The 18,644-nt window shown below is 52.8% G+C and overlaps 1 protein-coding gene across 1 annotated transcript; it reads right to left on the minus strand.

Annotated features, from left to right (window-relative positions):
- Positions 1-3,147: 3,147 nt before the first annotated feature.
- On the minus strand, positions 3,148-17,681 carry LOC115914217 (excitatory amino acid transporter 5-like). The gene is made up of 11 exons (XM_030966615.1): positions 17,505-17,681; positions 15,170-15,249; positions 11,769-11,981; positions 11,057-11,099; positions 10,119-10,341; positions 7,132-7,231; positions 6,689-6,922; positions 5,005-5,199; positions 4,241-4,375; positions 3,385-3,484; positions 3,148-3,285 (listed from the first exon to the last, which is right to left on the minus strand). The coding sequence occupies exons 1-11, from the start codon at positions 17,679-17,681 to the stop codon at positions 3,148-3,150; spliced, it is 1,638 nt and encodes a 545-aa protein (XP_030822475.1).
- Positions 17,682-18,644: the final 963 nt, after the last annotated feature.

The raw sequence follows: 18,644 nt of genomic DNA on the forward strand, positions 1-18,644 counted from the left end.
CACAGCCACCCCAACAACCCCACCCTGAGCAGCCCTGGGAGCTCCTGGAGCTCTGGCAGCCTTGGAGCCATTCCCTGGGGAGCCCGGGCAGTGCCCAACTCCCTTGTTTTTACCTTTTTTGAGGCTGTATTGATGGGTTTCAGTTTGCCAAGCAAGACACCTCAGGTTTCCTGATGTGGGACACGTGGAACTTCACCTCCCTCCCATCCTGGTCTCCTGAAGATAGTTGGTACAAAATAAAACTCCTCCTGGTGGTGCCCAGTGACTTTGTCCAGAGTCTGCTACTTTCTAGTCTTCTAGAAATCTCTTGTTCCTTGCCCCTGGTGAGTTTGTGTTGCTCTCTACAAAAGCCCAGCTGGCATTCTGGGGTCCCATGGGTGCTACCAGCTCTCAGGGCTGGCGCAGGTAGGCTGCTGTTCCCCCCTGAGCAGCAGATAAACTCTGGTGTCAGTGTTTCCCCAGCAGCAGATTATTGAAAACACAGGTGGGCTTGGGATGGTGCCATCCCAAAGGCATAGTCTGGGACAGTGGGCCCCTCACCAGCTGGGCCATCTCATAAATCTGCTTCATTTACTTTTCTGCAGTTTCCACCCTAAAGGTGTTCAGGTGCCTCTCCTGTGCCTGTGTGCAGTGCTGAAGATGGATTGTCCTTGCTGCCTTTGGGTTTTCCCCAGCAATAACAATGCCTTCCCTCTATACCAGACCACAAGAGATTTTCAGAAGCACCTGAATTATTTTTCCCCTTGTTTTATCCTGTTAGAAGGGCACAATGATGGCAGCCCAGTTTTGAGGCTGCTGGACACAAAGGTCTCCCTTGCTGTATTTTTCACAAGGACAAGGCTGTGTGGACTCCAGCATGACACTTTACCTCACTAGCACCAAAATACTTCCTGCTGATTTCCAAAATCCAAACATCTCTGCTAATGTGAATCTCACCAGGTAGTAAGAGATGTTCCAACACTTTTAAGGCCACGTTGATCAGGGCTTGGAGCAGCCTGGTCTAGTGGATGGTGTCCCTGCCCATGGGAGATGAGCTTTCTGTTCTTTTCCAATGCAGCCATTCTGGGATTGATAAAGCACAGGACTTGCAGCTCCTGGGGTGAGTTGTACAGGTGGGATTGGCTTCACCAGCTCTAGATTTATTACTGAGATATGATATTCAGTTTTTTCAGTAATAATTTTTTCCTTGTTGCAGTGAGCTCAAGGATGTGCTGTTTAAGTTGTTTTAGTATGACTTGCAGTTTCTGGGGCAGGAGATAAGGTCTGGTCTGCAGCAGCCAGAGCCCAGTAATGGGAGTGACTGCCCAGAGGCTCATCCTGCAGCCCCAGCACTCACTCAAGGACCTTTAGTGTGGATATTGCATCCTGCCTTTTGTTGTAGGGTTAATTGTGTGCTGTAATATCCAGAGCTCACCAATGAGAGGAGAATGGATGTGAAAGTGGGGCTCGTCTCTGCTGCCTGTGCTGGTGTCTGTGCTGGTTGGCCTGGGCTCATCCAGCGAGGGATGTGGGTGCTCCTATGCACCAGTGCCTGACCAGACAGGTCTCATAAATCTTGCCTGTTTTAATTCCTGTGTTGGAGCATGTGCGTCTGTCCGGCTGTGTCTGTGGGGTGTGGGTATCTTGAACAGGACAGGCTGCTCAGGTCCTTGTCCAGAGCTGGGGCTGCCTGGAGCCTCCCCAGGGGGGTCTGGGTGCCTGAGCTCACTCCTGCTATAGAGGAACCACCTCAAAGCCCTTCAGAGGCAGTGATGCTGAACCAGTGTGTGATGTATCAAGGTGATCATAAATGATATGGGAAGGAGGGAGGGATGTCTGGGGAAGCTGCAGAGATTCATTTGAAATGTGATTATTTTGGGTTTGCCAATGATGCGAATGCTCCTTGAAGAGCAGCTGAGCTGTAATGTTTAAGAAAGTATTAATTAACCTCACCAAGGAGAAAGGGTGAAAAAGGCCAAACTTAGCAGCAGTGTCTCAAGCTTATGTTGCCCAGGATTCTAATTATGTGAAGGCTTTCATAAGTTAAACAAAGACAATTTTTGTGCAAAAGCTGGTTTATGATATTTAATAGTTTCTGCTTTTCATTTGGCAAAACTGGAATGAATATTTCTTCTAAATTAGAAATTTTTTTACAACCTCTGGCTTCAGCTGGAAAGAATTCTGCACAGAAAATGTTCTCTTTATGTACAGTTGGAGAACAGTTCAGTGATGTGAGTGGGGGGTCTGAGCTGTGTTACGGTTCCCAGTTCTATGTCAGAAAAGATCAAGAAGGAGAAAAGGGATGAGTTGACATTTTGAGAGACAAATTAATTCACTGACATGAATTGTTGATATAAAAGGCTTTTGTGTAGAAGGCTGCCCTGGGAAGCCTGAATTTTAAGGCTGTAATTGGAATTTGAGCTTGGGGGCAGATCCTTAGCTGGGAAAATCAACACCGTTGCAGTTGGGCCTGGTTAATTAGTTCTCTGTAATAAAACAGCTGTAGAAACAGGTGTACAGCTGGGCCTTCCTTCCCTCCAGCCAGTGGATCCCACTGTCCCTGAGAGTGCAACAGCTCAGCCATCCTGTCTGTAACCTGACAGCTGGGAAATCCAGTTATGTCCAACTTGGATTTTGAGCTCTAGACAAAAAATCACTTAATCTTAGTTTTTATATCAGAACCCAGTAGTAAAATAAAAAGCATTGATTAAAAAAATAATCTCTATAATAAGGAAAACAAAAGGTTCTGGAGCACAGCCTGGCCTCCAGGGAAGAGCTGCTGGCCAGAGGGTTCAGTGTTGTATCCCATCCCTACTGCATTCCCACCAAATCCAGTCTGCTGACACCTGCTCACCTCCCTCGCTTTCAAAAACAGGTGAGCTTGGAAAAATGGGAGTTACAAATCCTTCAAACCCAGCCATGTAAGACAGGGCAGCGAGCTCCCAGCTGTGTCCCCGGGCGCAGGGAGGAGCTGGCTCCCTGCCCCAGTGGCAGAGCCTTGCTCTTTGGGTGCCTGCTGGGAGTCACATGGCCTTCAAAGGGTAAGAGAGGTTTTTCCCATTTTTTGTGCCAAGTAAGGCCTTTATCTTGCAGAGCATCCACATGCGACACTCACAATGTCAGTGTTTAGCACCAAGATGCCATTTCTGGGAGCAGGAATGCTGTTATCTACACCTGGCAGATGTTGTAGTGAACTCCCGTCTGATCCAACAGGATTTCCTCAGTCATTTCAATCCCCTTGTCTTTGGGATGCAGGTGTGAGGTCTCTGCAGAAAGAAACTTGTCTGTGTTGCTCATTGGGTTTTGCTGCAAAAATCAGAGCACAGTTTTAATTCCTGGAGCGAGCAGGTGCCTCGTGCCCATCCTGTCCCACACCCCCCCGCCCTCCCTCCATGGCACACGTACCGGGGGGGGCTTTGGGGCAAAGTCCTTCTGGCAGACGTGCGCTATGATGCCGGCAGCCAGCGCGTCCCCGAGCACGTTGGTCATCGTGCGCAGCCGGTCCCTGCGGGAGACAGCGCCAGGATGCAGGGGGTGGCCACAGCCAGGGTGCCCGGGGTGCTGATGGCTTTGGGACATGTCTGCCCCCATCCTGAATTCCCTCCCACTGGTGTTACCAAATGCTGTGTTGGTTTTGGAGATGTGAGCCCTGTGCTGGGGCAGCATCTGCGTGACCCTGTCTGTGTGAGCATGGCAGGGACCTGCCAGTGCCACCTCCCAAACTGGGACAGGCATTGTTGTGCTAAGTGCAGGGAGAGCTGCCTCAGCAAGTCATAAACTCCTTGAGATGCCTCTTGAGGAGAAATCCTGTAGATCCAGATACTGATCCTCTCTTGTCTACCCAGGCACCTCTCACATTAGTAGAAGGTGCCAGCAGTGCTGGGTACCCTGTGGTGCTGAAGGGTTGAACTGGTGGTGTGTTAACCTTCCTTTGTTGGGGGAAAGAGAAAAGCAGCCTTGGTACTTGGCACTGTTCCCTCTTTTCCCTGGGGGGCTGGAAAGTACAAACCAGCCACCCACATGTCACTTCCCTAACTCAGCATCTGCTCTGTGGTTTCTCACCTAATGACTCACTTTGTTTTTATCTGAGTACTTTAGAATGGCACATTTCACAAGCTGTGAGTTTATTTGTCTGTGACAAGTGTAATCCAGCACCAGTTTGTGTCTTGAGAGCAGTCTGGTTTCATCCATCAAGATGAAGATACAGCACCATGAATTGACACAGGGCACTGCCCACAGCAGTGGCCTGGAGAGCACTTACAGAGCCCAGTCGACGGCGATGATGAGGGTGATGTCCTCGGTGGGCAGCCCCACGGAGGTGAGCACGATGACCATGGTGACGAGCCCAGACTGTGGGATCCCAGCAGCCCCAATGCTGGCTGCTGAGGCCGTGATGCTGCAATGAGAAGGTGGCTGTGCAGCTCAGACTGGCGTGTTTGCATGGCAGAGTAAATTCTTGCTGTGTGGAAGGACTGGATTGGATCTGACTTCCTCCACCTTCCTGCTGCCAGGTGCTATCACTAATTCCCCTGTGCACAGCAGGGGCTGGCAGCAGGTGCCCTGGCTCTGTGCTCTCCCCTGCCTTCAGGGTAGGGACTCCCTCATTAAAATTACTAAATATTTGCAAACGTACTTAATTATTATTTAGTTACATGCTTTATGTCCCTGCTTATAAAATGAGAATATCCCACTCCTGAAAGGGAGTATATACACCTGTACAAATGCTTCTGTGCTCAGCCCTGCAGTGCTGACCTGCTCCAGCCACATGTGTGTGCACCTAGGCTTTTCCCTGCAGGCAAAGTCCTTGACTTGCAGCACTTTTGGGGGTGCAGAGCCAGCCCAGCTTTCCCTGGTGCACAGCACAGGGACTGGGACATGCTGCTCCCCCCCTGCTGCTCCACTTCCCAGCAAAGATCAATCTGCATTAACAAGATCTCTGCAAACACGAAAAATGCAAGAGGTTGTCCTAATGTCCATAAATAGGAATAGAGAGAAATAATGTGGCTGCTGCAGAGAAACTTGTACCTGATAGTTATAATTTGTCCCAGGTCCAGTTCATACTCGTTGACCTGGGCGATGAAGATGGCAGCGACGGCCTCGTAGAGCGCGGTGCCGTCCATGTTGATGGTGGCCCCCACGGGGAGCACGAAGCGCGCCACGCGTCTGTCGATGCCGTTGTTCTCCAGGAGACACTTGAGGGTGATGGGCAGGGTGGCTGAGCTGCAGGACAAGAAATGAGCAGGAATTGCTGTTTGTATTGAGCTCTGTAAGTTGGAGTCAGTGTGATGGGACAGAAATACCAGCCCTCCTGGGGGTGGATGCCACAATGTCGCACAAATTGCTGTAGCAATGAAAATCTCTTCAGCTCTCACCACCTGGGGAATAGACGTTATCAGCAAAGTGAGCTGCAGGCTGAGAGAGAAAATGTCAGAATGTCATTTCAGTGGCTGAAGGCACCACTTTAACCACCGGTGTGCCATGGCTGCAGCTCTCTTGACCATCCCTGGTGCCCACGTTAATCCTGCAGCACCTCCTGGAGTGTGAGACAGTGTGTGCCAGCACTGGCTGGGTTGGGGTCCAGCCAGACCCCCATCATCCTCACCTGTCTCCTCCATGAGGGGTGCCTGCCTCAGCTTCTGCAACCCTGACCTCTCTCTCTTGTTTCTGTCTAGCATGAAGATGTCAACTGTCCCACAGGAACTGGGATGAGGAATGGAGGAGGAACAGGTTGAAGAAAGGAAACCACAGAAAAGAAGTCCATGGGATTGCAACAGACTCTGGGAGGGGGGGACTGCATTTGGGAAGGGCTGTGGGTGCCGAGCAATGGCCCCAGCCCACAGACCATGGGGCTGGGACACGGAGCAGGGTGTTCTCTCTGTGACAGTTCTCCCTCCCTTAGCTGGCTGCAGAGCAGAGGGAGGAGAAGCCTGATGGAGACAGAGATGGAGACCAAGGTTCAGGATGAGACCAGGTATTAAGAGTTGCAGAAGCAACAGTTGCAGCAGTGGGCATTGGGGAAGGGAGGCACAGTCCACGTGGTTTTATTGGGATTACATGGAGAAGCAACAGAGAGGCCAGAAAAACCCTTTGCCTGGTCAGATGTGCTCCAGGAAAATGTTTGAATTTGTGTCACCTGGAAAGGATGCTAATTTATAGTGTGAATTTTTTTTCATTGTTATAAGGAATGTATTTCAATGAAAATAGAATAGGTAAATATAATCTAAAATTCGGAGTAGGCAAGATTTCTCTGTGGATGAACTTGGGATACACTGTAGTTCATTTTAGATTGTCAGTAAAGTGTTCAGAAGAGCTTTTGGTGTTTTCAATTAAACTCCAGGATCATAACCCCATGCAGTTTATAAAGCACCTACAACAGTCCTAGTTTGAATTAATGGGAAGAAAACTGCAGCGATGGAATGGAGTGTGCACGCACCCACACAAAACCATTGCTGGTTTGCCCTGGGAAAACCCTGGGAGAGGGTGAGTGGAAGAGCACCAGGAGCTGCCCAGGTTGGCTGCCCAGGGCAGGGCCAAGCATCTGCTTCCTCCTAAAAGCAGGAGCATTCCCATTTCAAAGTGCTGGAGCATCATTTTCTTTTGAGTTCCACCTGTCCCCCCAGAGCTCACCTGGCCAGGCACAGCCATGTCTCCCTGGCTAAACCACATCCCTGCTCTGCAGTATCCACAGGTTCCAGCCACGTTTTCCTACCTGGAGGATGTAGCTAAGGCGATCAGCAAGGCTTGCAGTATCCCCTGAATGAAAGCAAAGGGGTTTTTCTTGGTGATGAGCACAAACAGCAGAGGTAAGAGGATGATTCCATGCACGGCAAGCCCTGACACTACTGTAATGACATACAGGCCCAGCTTCTGTCCAATAACCGATGGATCTTCCATCTCCAAGATCTTTCCAGCTATGAGAAATACAATGCCAAAGGGGAAGTACCTGCAAAGAAGAAGCATAAAAAAATATAAGAATGCAGCAATCACTGTAGCACTGCAGACAGACAAGGCAGTGTTTAGTACTGTGCAGTACAGTTGTACAAAAACAAATTCAGTGCTCACAACAGACACTTGCAGACGTGTGACTGGCACTGCCATTAGATAGAAGGAAAAAAATCAATCAGTCAATGAATCAATCAAAACCAGATTTACCAAACAGCCATCGAGACAATTTTCATAACTGCTTCATTCAGACACTGGCACACGTTTACCAGGGGGGCTCCTCGCTCGCCCATTTTCCCCAGGAGAAGTCCTGCAAGCAAGCACAGCAGGTTATTTTACTTGGGAGCAGCACGGAGCAGCACCTGACAGGCCAAGTGTCTTGAGGGTCTGGTGGCCACAGAATGGGGGTCACCATTTAAACCTGATTTAGTCCTGTTGCCGTGTGCTCTTACAAGTCAGAGCCATTCTCTGTCCCAAGCAAACACAAGTATCTGGCCTTTTCTCACAATGCCCCACCAGACCCAAATCCAGGATTTGGACTCTTCCTTGCACAGAAAACAGATAAACTTCACTGCTGCTCAATGCTGGAAGAGTAATTTCCTGGGGCAGATAAACTGTGGATTAGCTGGATTAGGTGGATATCTGGATTGCTATTTGGTAGTACAAGAATAATGACCTCTGGAAATAAAAATGGAATTCTTTGAAGGATAAGGTGTGGTAGGGCTCTCTGTAGCTGAGGATGTGATGCTGTGCTGCATCCCTGCCCTGCTGTGGAGTGAAAGGGGCCCCAGCTGCCACAGGGACTGAGCAGTGCTCAGGCCCCGTGCCTGGTTCCCTCCTGGGCTGGGCTGTTGGTTGTTGGTGGCTCACAGGCTGTGCCATGGTGGTGACAACACACGTGGTCAGGAAGGATCTGAGTGAGTTGCTTAGATACAGGCATTAAGCCTTCTCTCCTAAATCTGTTTTTTTTTTCCTTTGATGTTGCATTAACCTAATCCAGTCTAATTTTCTGTTGAAGGAATACTAGAGCAGAAATACAGGCTAGGGTTTGAATGGTTGGAAGGGATATGGTGCTGTCCTGCCTGCCAGTGCTAAACCCCATTGCTTTCACTGGCTGGGAGGCTTTCCAGGAACCCATCAAGCAGAGGGAAAAAGGAACCTTTGAGCATTTGCCCATCTTGTTTCCAGCTTGGTGCAAGTCCTTCTTACTGTGTTGGCTAAAATTAATTTTGAAGCGCTGTGCAGTTGTCTGTTTTATCTGGAAAACAAGAATATAGACAGGATCTTGTCCTGTTTATCCCTCCTCAGTCTTCAGGGTTGAGGACTCCAAGAAGCCCTTGGTTGGTTGGTTCTCTTGCCTTGCTCAAAAGAAAGATGAGGCAGGGTTGCATTTGCCAGAAATGAGACAAGGCTTGGCATGTTTAAATCTCAGCTCTGTGGACAAATCCAGTATTTGGTAGCCACAACAGCTGCTTTGGAAGAAAGTAATTTCTCTTCAGGTCCTACAGAGCTGATTTGGGAGACATGGCCCAAGTAAACAGATCAGGATCTTAAAAGCTCTGCCCCCTCATGGATTTCAAAAGCAACAGAGAGGCCCTCAGTGCCAGTGAAGAACTGTCAGAGCTGTGTGTGGTCACCCCTCATAGCAAAGTCACTCTGGGTACCTGGTGGGTGCTGCATGGATGCCTTGGTCTCAGCCCCACAAGCTGCCTGGTTTTGGTGTTGGACACAAATACACTTTGCTGAGAGCTCAACCACCTTCCAGCTGCCCCCACCGTGCTGCATGCAGGTGATCCCTGTTTCCCAAGGCATGGGGTTGTGGTGCCCTGCCTGTCCCTCTCCTGTTCTCTGCCAGGCAAACTCAGTTCAGCCTCTCCTCATAAGGAAAGCCCCCTGTGGGTGTATGAATGGCCTTTATCAAGCTGCCTGTGCCTGGTGCAGGTGATGCTGTGCCAGTCTGTGGCTTTGTGGAGCTCTAATCCTGGGCAAAACATGGGAAGTGCAGGTGGTGGCTGAGGCTGGCTCAGGTGATCTCCCACTGCCTCCTAACTCTGGCTGATCCCACTCCCACGCTAGAGGGGTCGTGGAGTGTCATCTTAGAAGAGAAAAGCAGCTTCTCCTTGCAGGTTTGGCAGGGCTGGAGGGGACACGTGTCCTGTGGGCAGGAGCTCAGCAGCTTTCCTGGGTGTCCAAGGTGTGCAAAGGCTGTTGGTTGCTGGGACAGGAGGTTGCCAGAGACACCTTCTGGCTGTAGGGATCTGTCAGTGGCTCTGGCTCTGCCCAGTCTCACTGTGGCCACCTCCTCTGAGGTCTCACATTTGGAGCTGGCTGCTCCCTGAGGCTCTGACTGCAGTCCATCACACTCCAGTGCTGTGCTGGCTGTGCTGCCTCCACACCTCAAATCCTCTAATTGGCTTTTTGGTTCCTTATACACAAAGTTCAAGCTCCTTGCCCTCACCTCTTAATCTACACATAATCCTACCACCATGCTCATCTCACTGCCTCCCACTCTTTTTCCTTTCTGATCCCTCCTTCCTCCCTTTCTCCCTCAGCCTTGCCCCTGTGTCCTCTTACGCTTTGAGGCAGCTTCAAGTTCCTCCTTTCAATGACTTTCTCCCCCTTAAACCTCCTCTCTTGCACGTGTGTCTCCACAACCCCTGCTCCTTCTTCCTTCCCAAAATTGCTGCCAAGCACCTTTTCCACACAGGACTGCAAGCTGTTCAGTGCAGGGGGTGCTGCCCTACCCCCTTCAGAAAGTCCTGTTGGGAATCCTCATAACAGCCCCAAGTCTGACCCTGCTGTGACATCCTGCCTGCTCAGGGGCTGAACACTCAGCATGAAGAGTTTGGGGCTTTGTGGTGAGCTGTGTCCCAGGCAGCCTCTGCAAAATTACACCTCGCTTCAGACTTCATTAAAAGGAATCCCCAGCTGATGTGATGGTTTGAAAACCCTCAGGACCGGCACGTGGGCTGTGAGGGAAGTACGGGGTAAAACCAGCCTTGGCCATGCCTCCAGCTCAGTGAGCTCCAGCACAGGTGCTGCTGGCTGGGCCTTGGTACGAGCTCTGTGCTGGGCCCAGTTCCCAGGGGCTGGGGCAGTTGAAACTAAAAGAACCTTGTCCCACATCTTTCGCTCTGTAAACCGTGGTGATGCAGCAGTAGCACCCTGGGCTGCCCTGGCTGTGGAGGAGCAGGTACCTATGGTTGCTGAGAAGATGACAATGCCCAGGACATTCATCTCATTGCTGGTCCCAGCCAGGGTCCTGTAGGTCATCTCGGGTGATGGTGTCAGCTCAAGGAACACAGGCCGGTGGATTTCAGGGTTTTTGTCATCAGGTGCAAAGTAAATAAAATTAACAGGTTTTCCTGGGATCTTTGGAAAACCAGGAGATTTCACCACCGGGACAAGAACAGTTCGGTACTGGAAGAGAAGCAAAGGAGGGAGGTCAGTGTGTGCTGGCATGAGCTCTGTCCTGCTCTCAGCACCGAGGCCAAGCCAGCCCTAGGCTGCTGCTCCTGGAGGTCAAGGTTTGGTTTCCAGGCAGTGGAAGGCTGGTGGAAACAAGGAGTGAGAGTCGGGCAGGGGGAGCTGTGGCTGTTGGCTGCAGACCATCCTCAGCTAAGGCTGCAGAGCAGACTCGTGGTGTTGGTGATGCCAGCACAGCGCTGGGGTCCCTCTGTCCCTCCATCCCTCCTCCTGGGAGCTTTACCGATGCTTTCCCAATGCCAGGAGTTTGTTTTCCCTGTCCCTCCAGCCTACCTGGCCACTCCAGCTGTCCCCTTTGACCACTCTACCTTCCCTCAGGCATCTCTTCTTTGTGTCCCTTCTCTGGGTCCCCTTCCCTGCCTGTGCCCACCCCACGGCCGCCCCTCCCCTGCACAGGAGCAGGGTCTGAGGGGTTTGTGCTGCTTCCTTGGAGAGCCTGGCAGGCAGAGGGCAGGCTCAGGGTCCCTGTGAGCTTGTGCCCCCCCTGGCACCCTCCCACCTTCTGGTGCCCACCCTGGGTGAGTGTGGGGGGATGCAGAGGAAGGGAAGGGGAAGTTCAGGGAGGGGAAGGAGCTCCTGTCCAGGCTGTGGGTGGGCAGAGAGGCAGCCCCATGTGGAGCTGAGCACCAGAGGGGTCAGGGCAACTCACCTGCTGGAACGAGGCTTCAACCAGGTTAGAAGGAAACATGTTTCTGTAAGAGACCAATTACACAGGGTTAAAGTGTTATGAGAGCACAGGGAGCGTCCTGAGAAGCACTTCTGGTGGGCACAATGTCCAGATGAGGACATGAAAGCCAACCACAGCTTATGACAGTTGTGCAAGCTGAGAGCAAAGAAAGGCTGGAAGGTGAACGCATAGCAGGACTGAGAACCATGAGGAAATGGGTTTGGTGGAGAGCCTGAGCCTGGGATGGACATCTGCCATCTGCAGCCCCCTGCTCAGAGCCTGGTCCAGTCCATCCAGTACCTCCAGAAATGGAGATTCTCCCCCAGCCCCTGGGCATTTGCTGCAACGCCTCCCCAGCTAACCCCATCCACTGCCTTAACTGAGCTCTGGGCTTGGCATGTCCCAGCTGGGGCTGCAGAGCAGAATCCAAACCTTGCTGGGAACACAACTCTGCCTGACCTCTGCTGCAGGGCATCTCTTTGCTGATGGCTTTGGGAGAGCAGTGGCAGTGCCAGAGTGGCCAGAGGGGAGGGGTGGGGTGAAATGAACCCTGTGTTGCTGGCCTTGAAGGTACCAGCACCTGGCCAGCGGTTCTCCTGTTCCCCTTGAGATCTCAGGGTCTTTTGGGAACTCAGAACATTCTGGGGAGATTTTGTTATCACAGCCTTGGCTCTGCTGAATTCCTGTGACACACCTGATTAAATCCAGTAACGCGTCGGCGGAGCTGAGCACCACTTTCCCCACAGAGTAGTTGTCCTTCTGGGCAGCTGCACCAGGATGGATGCTGACCACGAGGATGATCCCCACGGTCACTGCCATGAAGGTTGTCCAAAGGTAGTAGGTGATGGTGATCACCCCCATCTTCCCGCAGGCCTTGGAGTCCATGGTGGCCAGCCCAGACATGAGGCTGCAGCACAGAACAGAGTGGTCACTGTCTGCTCCCCAAACTGCACAAGATGCACCTGATGGGCAAAATCTCCAAGGTGGGAGGGGTTTCTGTAGGTTTTTTAAACCAAAGCCTAAGGGCATCACTGAGCTCTTGCACATTCCTGCGCCAGTACCCACAGGATCTCACACCCAGGATGAGCTTGTGACAACCCAAGCTGAGCTGTGAAGGGCAGGAGACACCGCCAAACCTCTTCTCAAGATCTGGCTGTGTTTTCTGTTTTCTGTGAGGGTTAAGAAGTTTATTTTCTTAGTTGTTCTAAGTTGTTCTGATGTTGCTCCTTTTTCATGAGATGCTGTTATATCTCCATTGCCTCATGCCACTGCTGTGTGTCATTGTGAGGAGCAAAGGAAGGTACCAGCAAGGTTCATAAAATCCTGCTGGGGATGGACCCCATGGCCCCAGGAGAGACCTGCAGGTTCAGATTTCATGCACACATAAGCTTTCCTAAGAAGTAACCCATAAGCTACTTCTCAGCAAAACTGGGCTAAAAATAGAGAGGGCATTACAGGCTGCCCCAGCAGGGAGAGCAGTGCTGGTGGTGGGGACAAGGTGGGGGCAGGACTGGGTTTGCTGAGGCTCACTTGGCAGGAACTGCTGACATTCTCAAGGGCAGAGAGGCCACACAGAGAGACCCTGACAAATGTGAGGACTGGGAAATCCCCAGCCGTGTGGTGTTTAACAGGGCAAGTGTTGGATCCTGCCCTGGGATGGGGCAGCCCTGGGTGCAGGGACAGACTGGGAATGAGAGGCTGGAGAGCAGCGCCACGGGAAGGGCCCTGGGGGTGCTGGTCAGTGGCAAGTTGGATCTGAGTCACTGCTGTGTCCTGGCAGCCCCAAGGGCCCCCCTGTGCTGGGGGGCACCAGGCCCAGGGAGGGATTGTCCCACTCTGCTCTGCCCTGGGGCAGCCTCACCTCCAGTGCTGGGGGCACTCTGGGCACCACAGGATCAGAAGGATCCAAAGCTGTTGGAGAGTGCCCAGAGGAGGGACAGGAGCTGGGGAAGGGGCTGAGGAGCAGCTGAGGGCACTTGGCTGGTTCAGCTGCAGCCCAGGAGACTGAGGGGAGGCTCCTCGGGGGCTGCAGCTCCTCCCCAGGGCAGGCACAGGGGCAGGGGCTGAGCTCTGCTCTGGGACAGGGACAGGAGCCCAGCAAGGGCTGGAGCTGGGCCAGGCCTTGGCATGGAGCTCAGGGCAAGGTTCTGCCCCCCGAGGCTGCTGGGCACTGCCCAGGCTCCCCAGGGAATGGTGCCAAGGCTGCCAGAGCTCCAGGAGCTCCCAGGGCTGCTCAGGGTGGGGTTGTTGGGGTGCCTGTGCAGGGACAGGGGCTGAGCTGATGATCCCTGAGGGTTCCTTCCAGCTCAGGATATTCCAGAATTCTATGCAATGTGAGTGTTTGGGGGCTGCAGTGTGCCCCCCATACACAGACCCACACTGAGCCCCTGCAGAGCCCAGCCAAGCCCCTGACCCTGAGGCAGGACATGATCGAAGGCTGCAAGGGTCAGTGCCAAGCCTGGGGACACACAGGGTGGCTGAGGTGGTGGTCAGCCCATGGATCCCATTCAGCAGCCACACATCCAGGAGAAGAAGGGCCTTGGAAACTCAAGTCCAGAAATGTAACCCTGGCATAGGTGGTGCTTTCCAGCTTAGGGCTTGGGGATCTCCAGAGCTCCATCCCCAGAGCATACCAAGTCCCCTCTAGGATGGTGTGTACAGGGAAGACACCACTTTGTAGCAGGCACAGGGACTGCAAAGGCCCCGTGGAGAGCAGAGGCCTAAAGATTGGAAATGCCAAGTCATGGTGAATAGCAAGAGGCCCCTCTCTTCTGCCTTTTGGACCTCTGTTTATGTCTCTGTAACCCTATAGGTCACTTCCCCTTAACCCCTGCTACTGGACAATTTCTGGTCCCCCTATACCCTATATAATGGGCTGTTTTAGCCTGGTTCTGTAGAAGAGCTGTCACTGAAACCCTTCACAGAACACCCAGTAAAGACATCTCTGTGGAACATCAGAACAGCCTTCTCCTCTCTCGCCCTGTGTCTGCCTGCGGCACTGAGCAAGCTAAGAACTGGAATCACAAAGAGCTGGAATCACAAAGACCAGATAATCACTAAAGAGCTGATATCCCTTAAGCTCGCTATGGTTGCCAGCAGCTGAGAGCTGCTTGGGAATGCGGGCAGTCTGTCCCTGAAGGACTGAGCTATCTGGACCTCGTGCAGCCTGCTCGGGGCAAACCCGAACCCAGCAGGAGGCTGAATTATGACTTCACCATCATTCAGTAATTATAGAAAAATCCCTGGTTCAATCCAACGTGAAAGAAAACTCCCAGGAGGCCTCTGCAGACCCTGCACCCACAGACAGCAGTGATCAGAGGAGAGCACTCAGCAACTGAGCTGCAGGGAGGGCTGAGAGCAAAGGGAAACCCCAGGCACCTCAGGGAGGGATGTGAGGCACAGACCTCTCTACAAGGGCTGGTACTGAACAGGCCAAGTGTGGCCAGGATAGAGACCACTCTGTTCTCAGAAATGAACCAGAGGCAAATGGGACAGCAAGCAAACTCTGACAAAAAATAGAGAAAAGACCCATCCTCCAGGGAACGAGGACTTGATCATTTGTGTGTGTCTGATGAGCACATGCCAACATATTGTTTGCAATGTGTTAATCCATGCAAGGTTTTCAAGACCTTGCTTAGACCCCAGTAGGACTGCTGACTCTGTTCCTTATTTCTAGGTCTGTATGAGCCAATAAAATGGGAATTTTCAAACACAGACACAGCACTGGGGAATACTTATGACTTTTTTACCCAAACTTTCTCAAATCTCTCTAAGAGAATCTGCTTTGAGGTTAAACAGCCCATCACAACTGCCCACAGATGGTCCTGGCATCACCAGCTGCCCAAAAGAAGGGAAACACCCCACCCAGTGCAGGTGTCTGAGATGGGTGCAAGTGCCTACCAAATCCAGATGAGGATTTCTCCCAGACTGCTGCTGGGAAATCATGGGGTTTGATGGACACCAAGCCATCTGCTTGACTGCCAGCTGCCTGGAGCCAGGATTATTCTCACCCCATTCAGTTTTCGAGTAATCTCCTCACCAGGGGGTTGCAGGGTGATGGAAAATGGTGCTTTAGAGCAGAAGATCATGTCTTACCTGGAGGTGATCAAGGGCAGGATCAGCATCTTCAGCATCCTCATGAGGAGCTCTCCAGGAAAGGAAAAATACTGCTTCTCCTGCACATAGAGCAGAGCATGTGTCAGGCAAATTATTTCAGGCTCAAACTTGATCAATTTGCCTTTTTTTCCCAACTAGACCCAGCTCTGAGCTTGGTTCTGAACTGGCAGCCCCTCCTTGAGGCTCTCCATGAGGCCATTTCTCTGCTGTCCCTTACTGGGAGTTGGCTCAGGGATGGGGAATACTGGCCACAGGGCAAACCTGGCTATAAACAAGGGAGGAGCATGTAGGGGTTGGTCCCCTCCCAAAACCATTCTTGATTCTGTAGCCTTCTAGGGAATGGTCCCCATGCCCCCACCACTGGCTCCTCCCAAAAGTCATTGCACTCATTAGAGAGCAGAGGCTTGGCTGCATCTGATTTGGGGCAAAAGTGCCCCAAAGCTGTTGGCAACAACAAAAGGTGGGATTTATCTCATGGCTGCAGGTGGAAAAGATGAACTCAGGGAGAGCCCAGGTGTCTGGCCCATCCATGGGACACCTTTGGTGCCATGGCATCTCTCCACCCCCTACACCCCTCACAGGGACATGGGGAAGGGCTGCAGAGACATCCCCCAAAGTCTGGATCCCACAGCCATGATCAAGGGGAGAGTGAGGGGTCTGTGGGACCAGCAGCCTGGCCAGCATCCCTCCTTCTCTCTATCCCTATCTCTACCCACCATCCATCTCTCCATCCATCTCTCCATCCATCCATCCATCCATCCATCCATCCCCACATTCATCTATCCCCTATCCATTCCTCCATGCATGCATGCATGCATGCATCCATCCATCCATCCATCCATCATCCTTCCATCTCTGATCCCCCTATTTTGCTGTGCCACTGTAGAGGTGTCAGGGAGGGATCTGAGTTGGCCCCAAGACAAGAAGGTAATTTTGGTTACTACAAAGTAGCCACCACCTCATGCTGGGGCTTTGAGGGGTCCCAAGGCAGCTGTTCAGTTTCTCCCCTGTGCTGTCCCTGCACTGTCCCAGTGTGTGACCTGGACGTGGCTGATGCCCCCAGGGAGCTCCGGCAGAGCAGAGCTGTGATGGGACCAGCTGAGTGCAAGGGGTAATGCCAGATCTGAACAGCACCTCTTTGCCAGGGGGTCTCCCAGCTTTGTGACACTTCCCCATGGCAGGGAGGAAAGCAGGGACTGGCCACCTCTCCAGCTCTCCTCCAGATTTTGTGACAAAAGTCTTTACTGGGGACAGTCTCCAGTGGCTGCCGGGCCCACAGCAGAGCTGTGGCAACAGGGCAGGGTGGGTTGGAGCAGAGGATGGATAAACTTGATGCATGGCAGGACGAGGGGCTGGAGCCCCAAGACTCTGCCAGCCTCATGCCCAGCACGGGTGTGTGCACTGGGAAGCAGGGAGATTACACCCAGCTTCAATTAAGTAACGAGATCATCCCTGCTGCGCTGATGCTGAAGGGCCTAATTGAAATGACAAGACTTTGCTAAATCCTAGTGGGCAACACAGGGATGTTCCAGCATCAGCTGCGCTCTCCCGGAGCGGCGTTCCCCCTCCTGGGCTCAGCAGCCTGGCCCAGGATCAGGGCTGAGCCGTGGCCCAGCTGCCCCAGGGCAGAGCTCTCAGCTCGGAGCCGTTCGCGCAGCGCGATGCTCCTGGAAGGGGCTGAGCCAAATGTGCCTTTCTCATGCGTTTTCTCCAATGAATTTGTCTCCAAGGCTCCACAAAGCAAGGTGACTCCTCAAAGCCCTCCAGGCTCCCCACCAGCCCTCTATTTATTTGCTGGGTCCTCTCCAGATCATGGAAATGTGCTTTGATTGCACACAGCTGGGGAGAGTAATGGGAGGACCCCATCCCTCAAACCTCATCCCCTGGACCCCATCCCTCAAACCCCATCGCCTGGACCCCATCCCTCAGATCCCAGTGCTGCTGGTGGTGTTGGAGGGAGCCTGTTTACTGAGCATCTAGCCCCTGAGTAAACATTCCCCCCTTTCCCATCCTCATCCCGCCTCGAGCTCCTGCAGCCCCATGAAGTCCATCCCAGAGCTCCCCGCTCTCATTGGAGGGAGGCAGGATTTGTCCTATAGCTTGGGCATTTGTTGGCACCTTCTTGGAAAAAAAAAAGGAAAGAAAAGAGAAAAGAGAAAAAAGCCATGGGCAGAAACCTGCCTTGAGGTGGTTTTCTTGGGCAGGTGCCCTTGCTTTTGGGGCTGTGCCCATCTGTGACCCTTCCTGGCACCAGGGCTTTCCCCCTGCCCCACTCCATCCCCCTCACTCCCATCACCATTCCAGCCAGGCTCACCAGGTCTGTCAGCTCCAGCGCCCGCAGCAGGAACCCCAGGAGGCATCCAGTGACAACCGACAGCATGGAGAGAGTCAAGAGGCCATTTTTGTACCAGAAAGCCCGGAGCCACTTCCAGAGGCGCAGGAGGGCCGTGGACAGCGAGTGCAGCACAGCTCTTCTGACCCACTCCCACATGGTCACCCTCAGCTGCCCAGATGCTGCCCCGGGGAGCAGCTCCCAGCCCCGCTCATGGCCACGGCCCCGCAGTGCCAATGGAGCCCTGCTCTGTGCCCGGAGCTGAGTGCGCTGCTGGCTAATCCCCAGAACCAAAAGCTTCAGGGATATTTGGGAGCCTTTCCCATAATGGAAAGTGACGTCTTCAACTGGTTAATCTGGACTTGGCATCCCGCCGTGAGGTGCTGAACCCTCCCAGTTTAACCCTCCAGCCCCTGGGATGGGGCCAGTGTGCAGACTGAGAGCAGGGACTCAGCCCCAGGACTTCTCACCGTTCCTGATCCAAAATGATCCACCAAAAGGTGGATCCTGCCACCAGATCTGGGTCCTGCACTAGATTTGTGCTCCCCACTGGCTGTGAGTGCACCCCAATCCTGCCTCCATCTGTGAGGGCTTCATGAGGGCAGGGTCAGCAAAGGGAAACTTTCTCAGTGAATGAGAGAACCTCCCATGGCATCTGCAGACACAGCCCAAGGCACCAACAGGTGATGCTGAACATTCCCACACAAATATCTGCCCCAACGGATCCAACCTCCTGCCAGCTCTCCAGGGAAGCGGCCCCATGGCCATGAGATGCTGCTGGAGCACCTGTTCCATAATTCATGATATTTTAGAGTATTTCTCTGTCCAGTTTGCCTCTGGTTCAGGCCACGAGTGGCACTGGGGCCAGAGTGTGGTGCAGAACAAAAGGGCAGGTGGGGCCCAGGCTGAAGATGCTCTGGAAATGGGAAAATATTAAAACCTTTATGGGCCTGATTTTACCCCTCTCTCCCCACCTCATCCCCCCCTCCAAAAAAGGGCCATAAAACCCACTTGAACCATGGCTATATTTTACAGGCAAAACAGAGCTACAGTTGATGGTGTGACTTGAGGATCTGGGGCCCCCTGCCCCACGGGACAGGACCTGTGCAGCCCCACGTGCTG

Source organism: Camarhynchus parvulus, chromosome 28, assembly GCF_901933205.1.
Source record: "Camarhynchus parvulus chromosome 28, STF_HiC, whole genome shotgun sequence".
NCBI lineage: Eukaryota > Metazoa > Chordata > Aves > Passeriformes > Thraupidae > Camarhynchus > Camarhynchus parvulus.

Coding starts and splice junctions, on each gene's coding strand:
- LOC115914217 (XM_030966615.1), bottom strand. CDS start 17,681: ATGTGGGAGTGGGTCAGAAGAGCTGTGCTGCACTCGCTGTCCACGGCC. Junction 11,982..15,169: donor CTGCCCTTGATCACCTCCAG/GTAAGACATGAT, acceptor TCTGTGCTGCAG/CCTCATGTCTGGGCTGGCCA. Junction 11,100..11,768: donor GCGTTACTGGATTTAATCAG/GTGTGTCACAGG, acceptor GGTCTCTTACAG/AAACATGTTTCCTTCTAACC.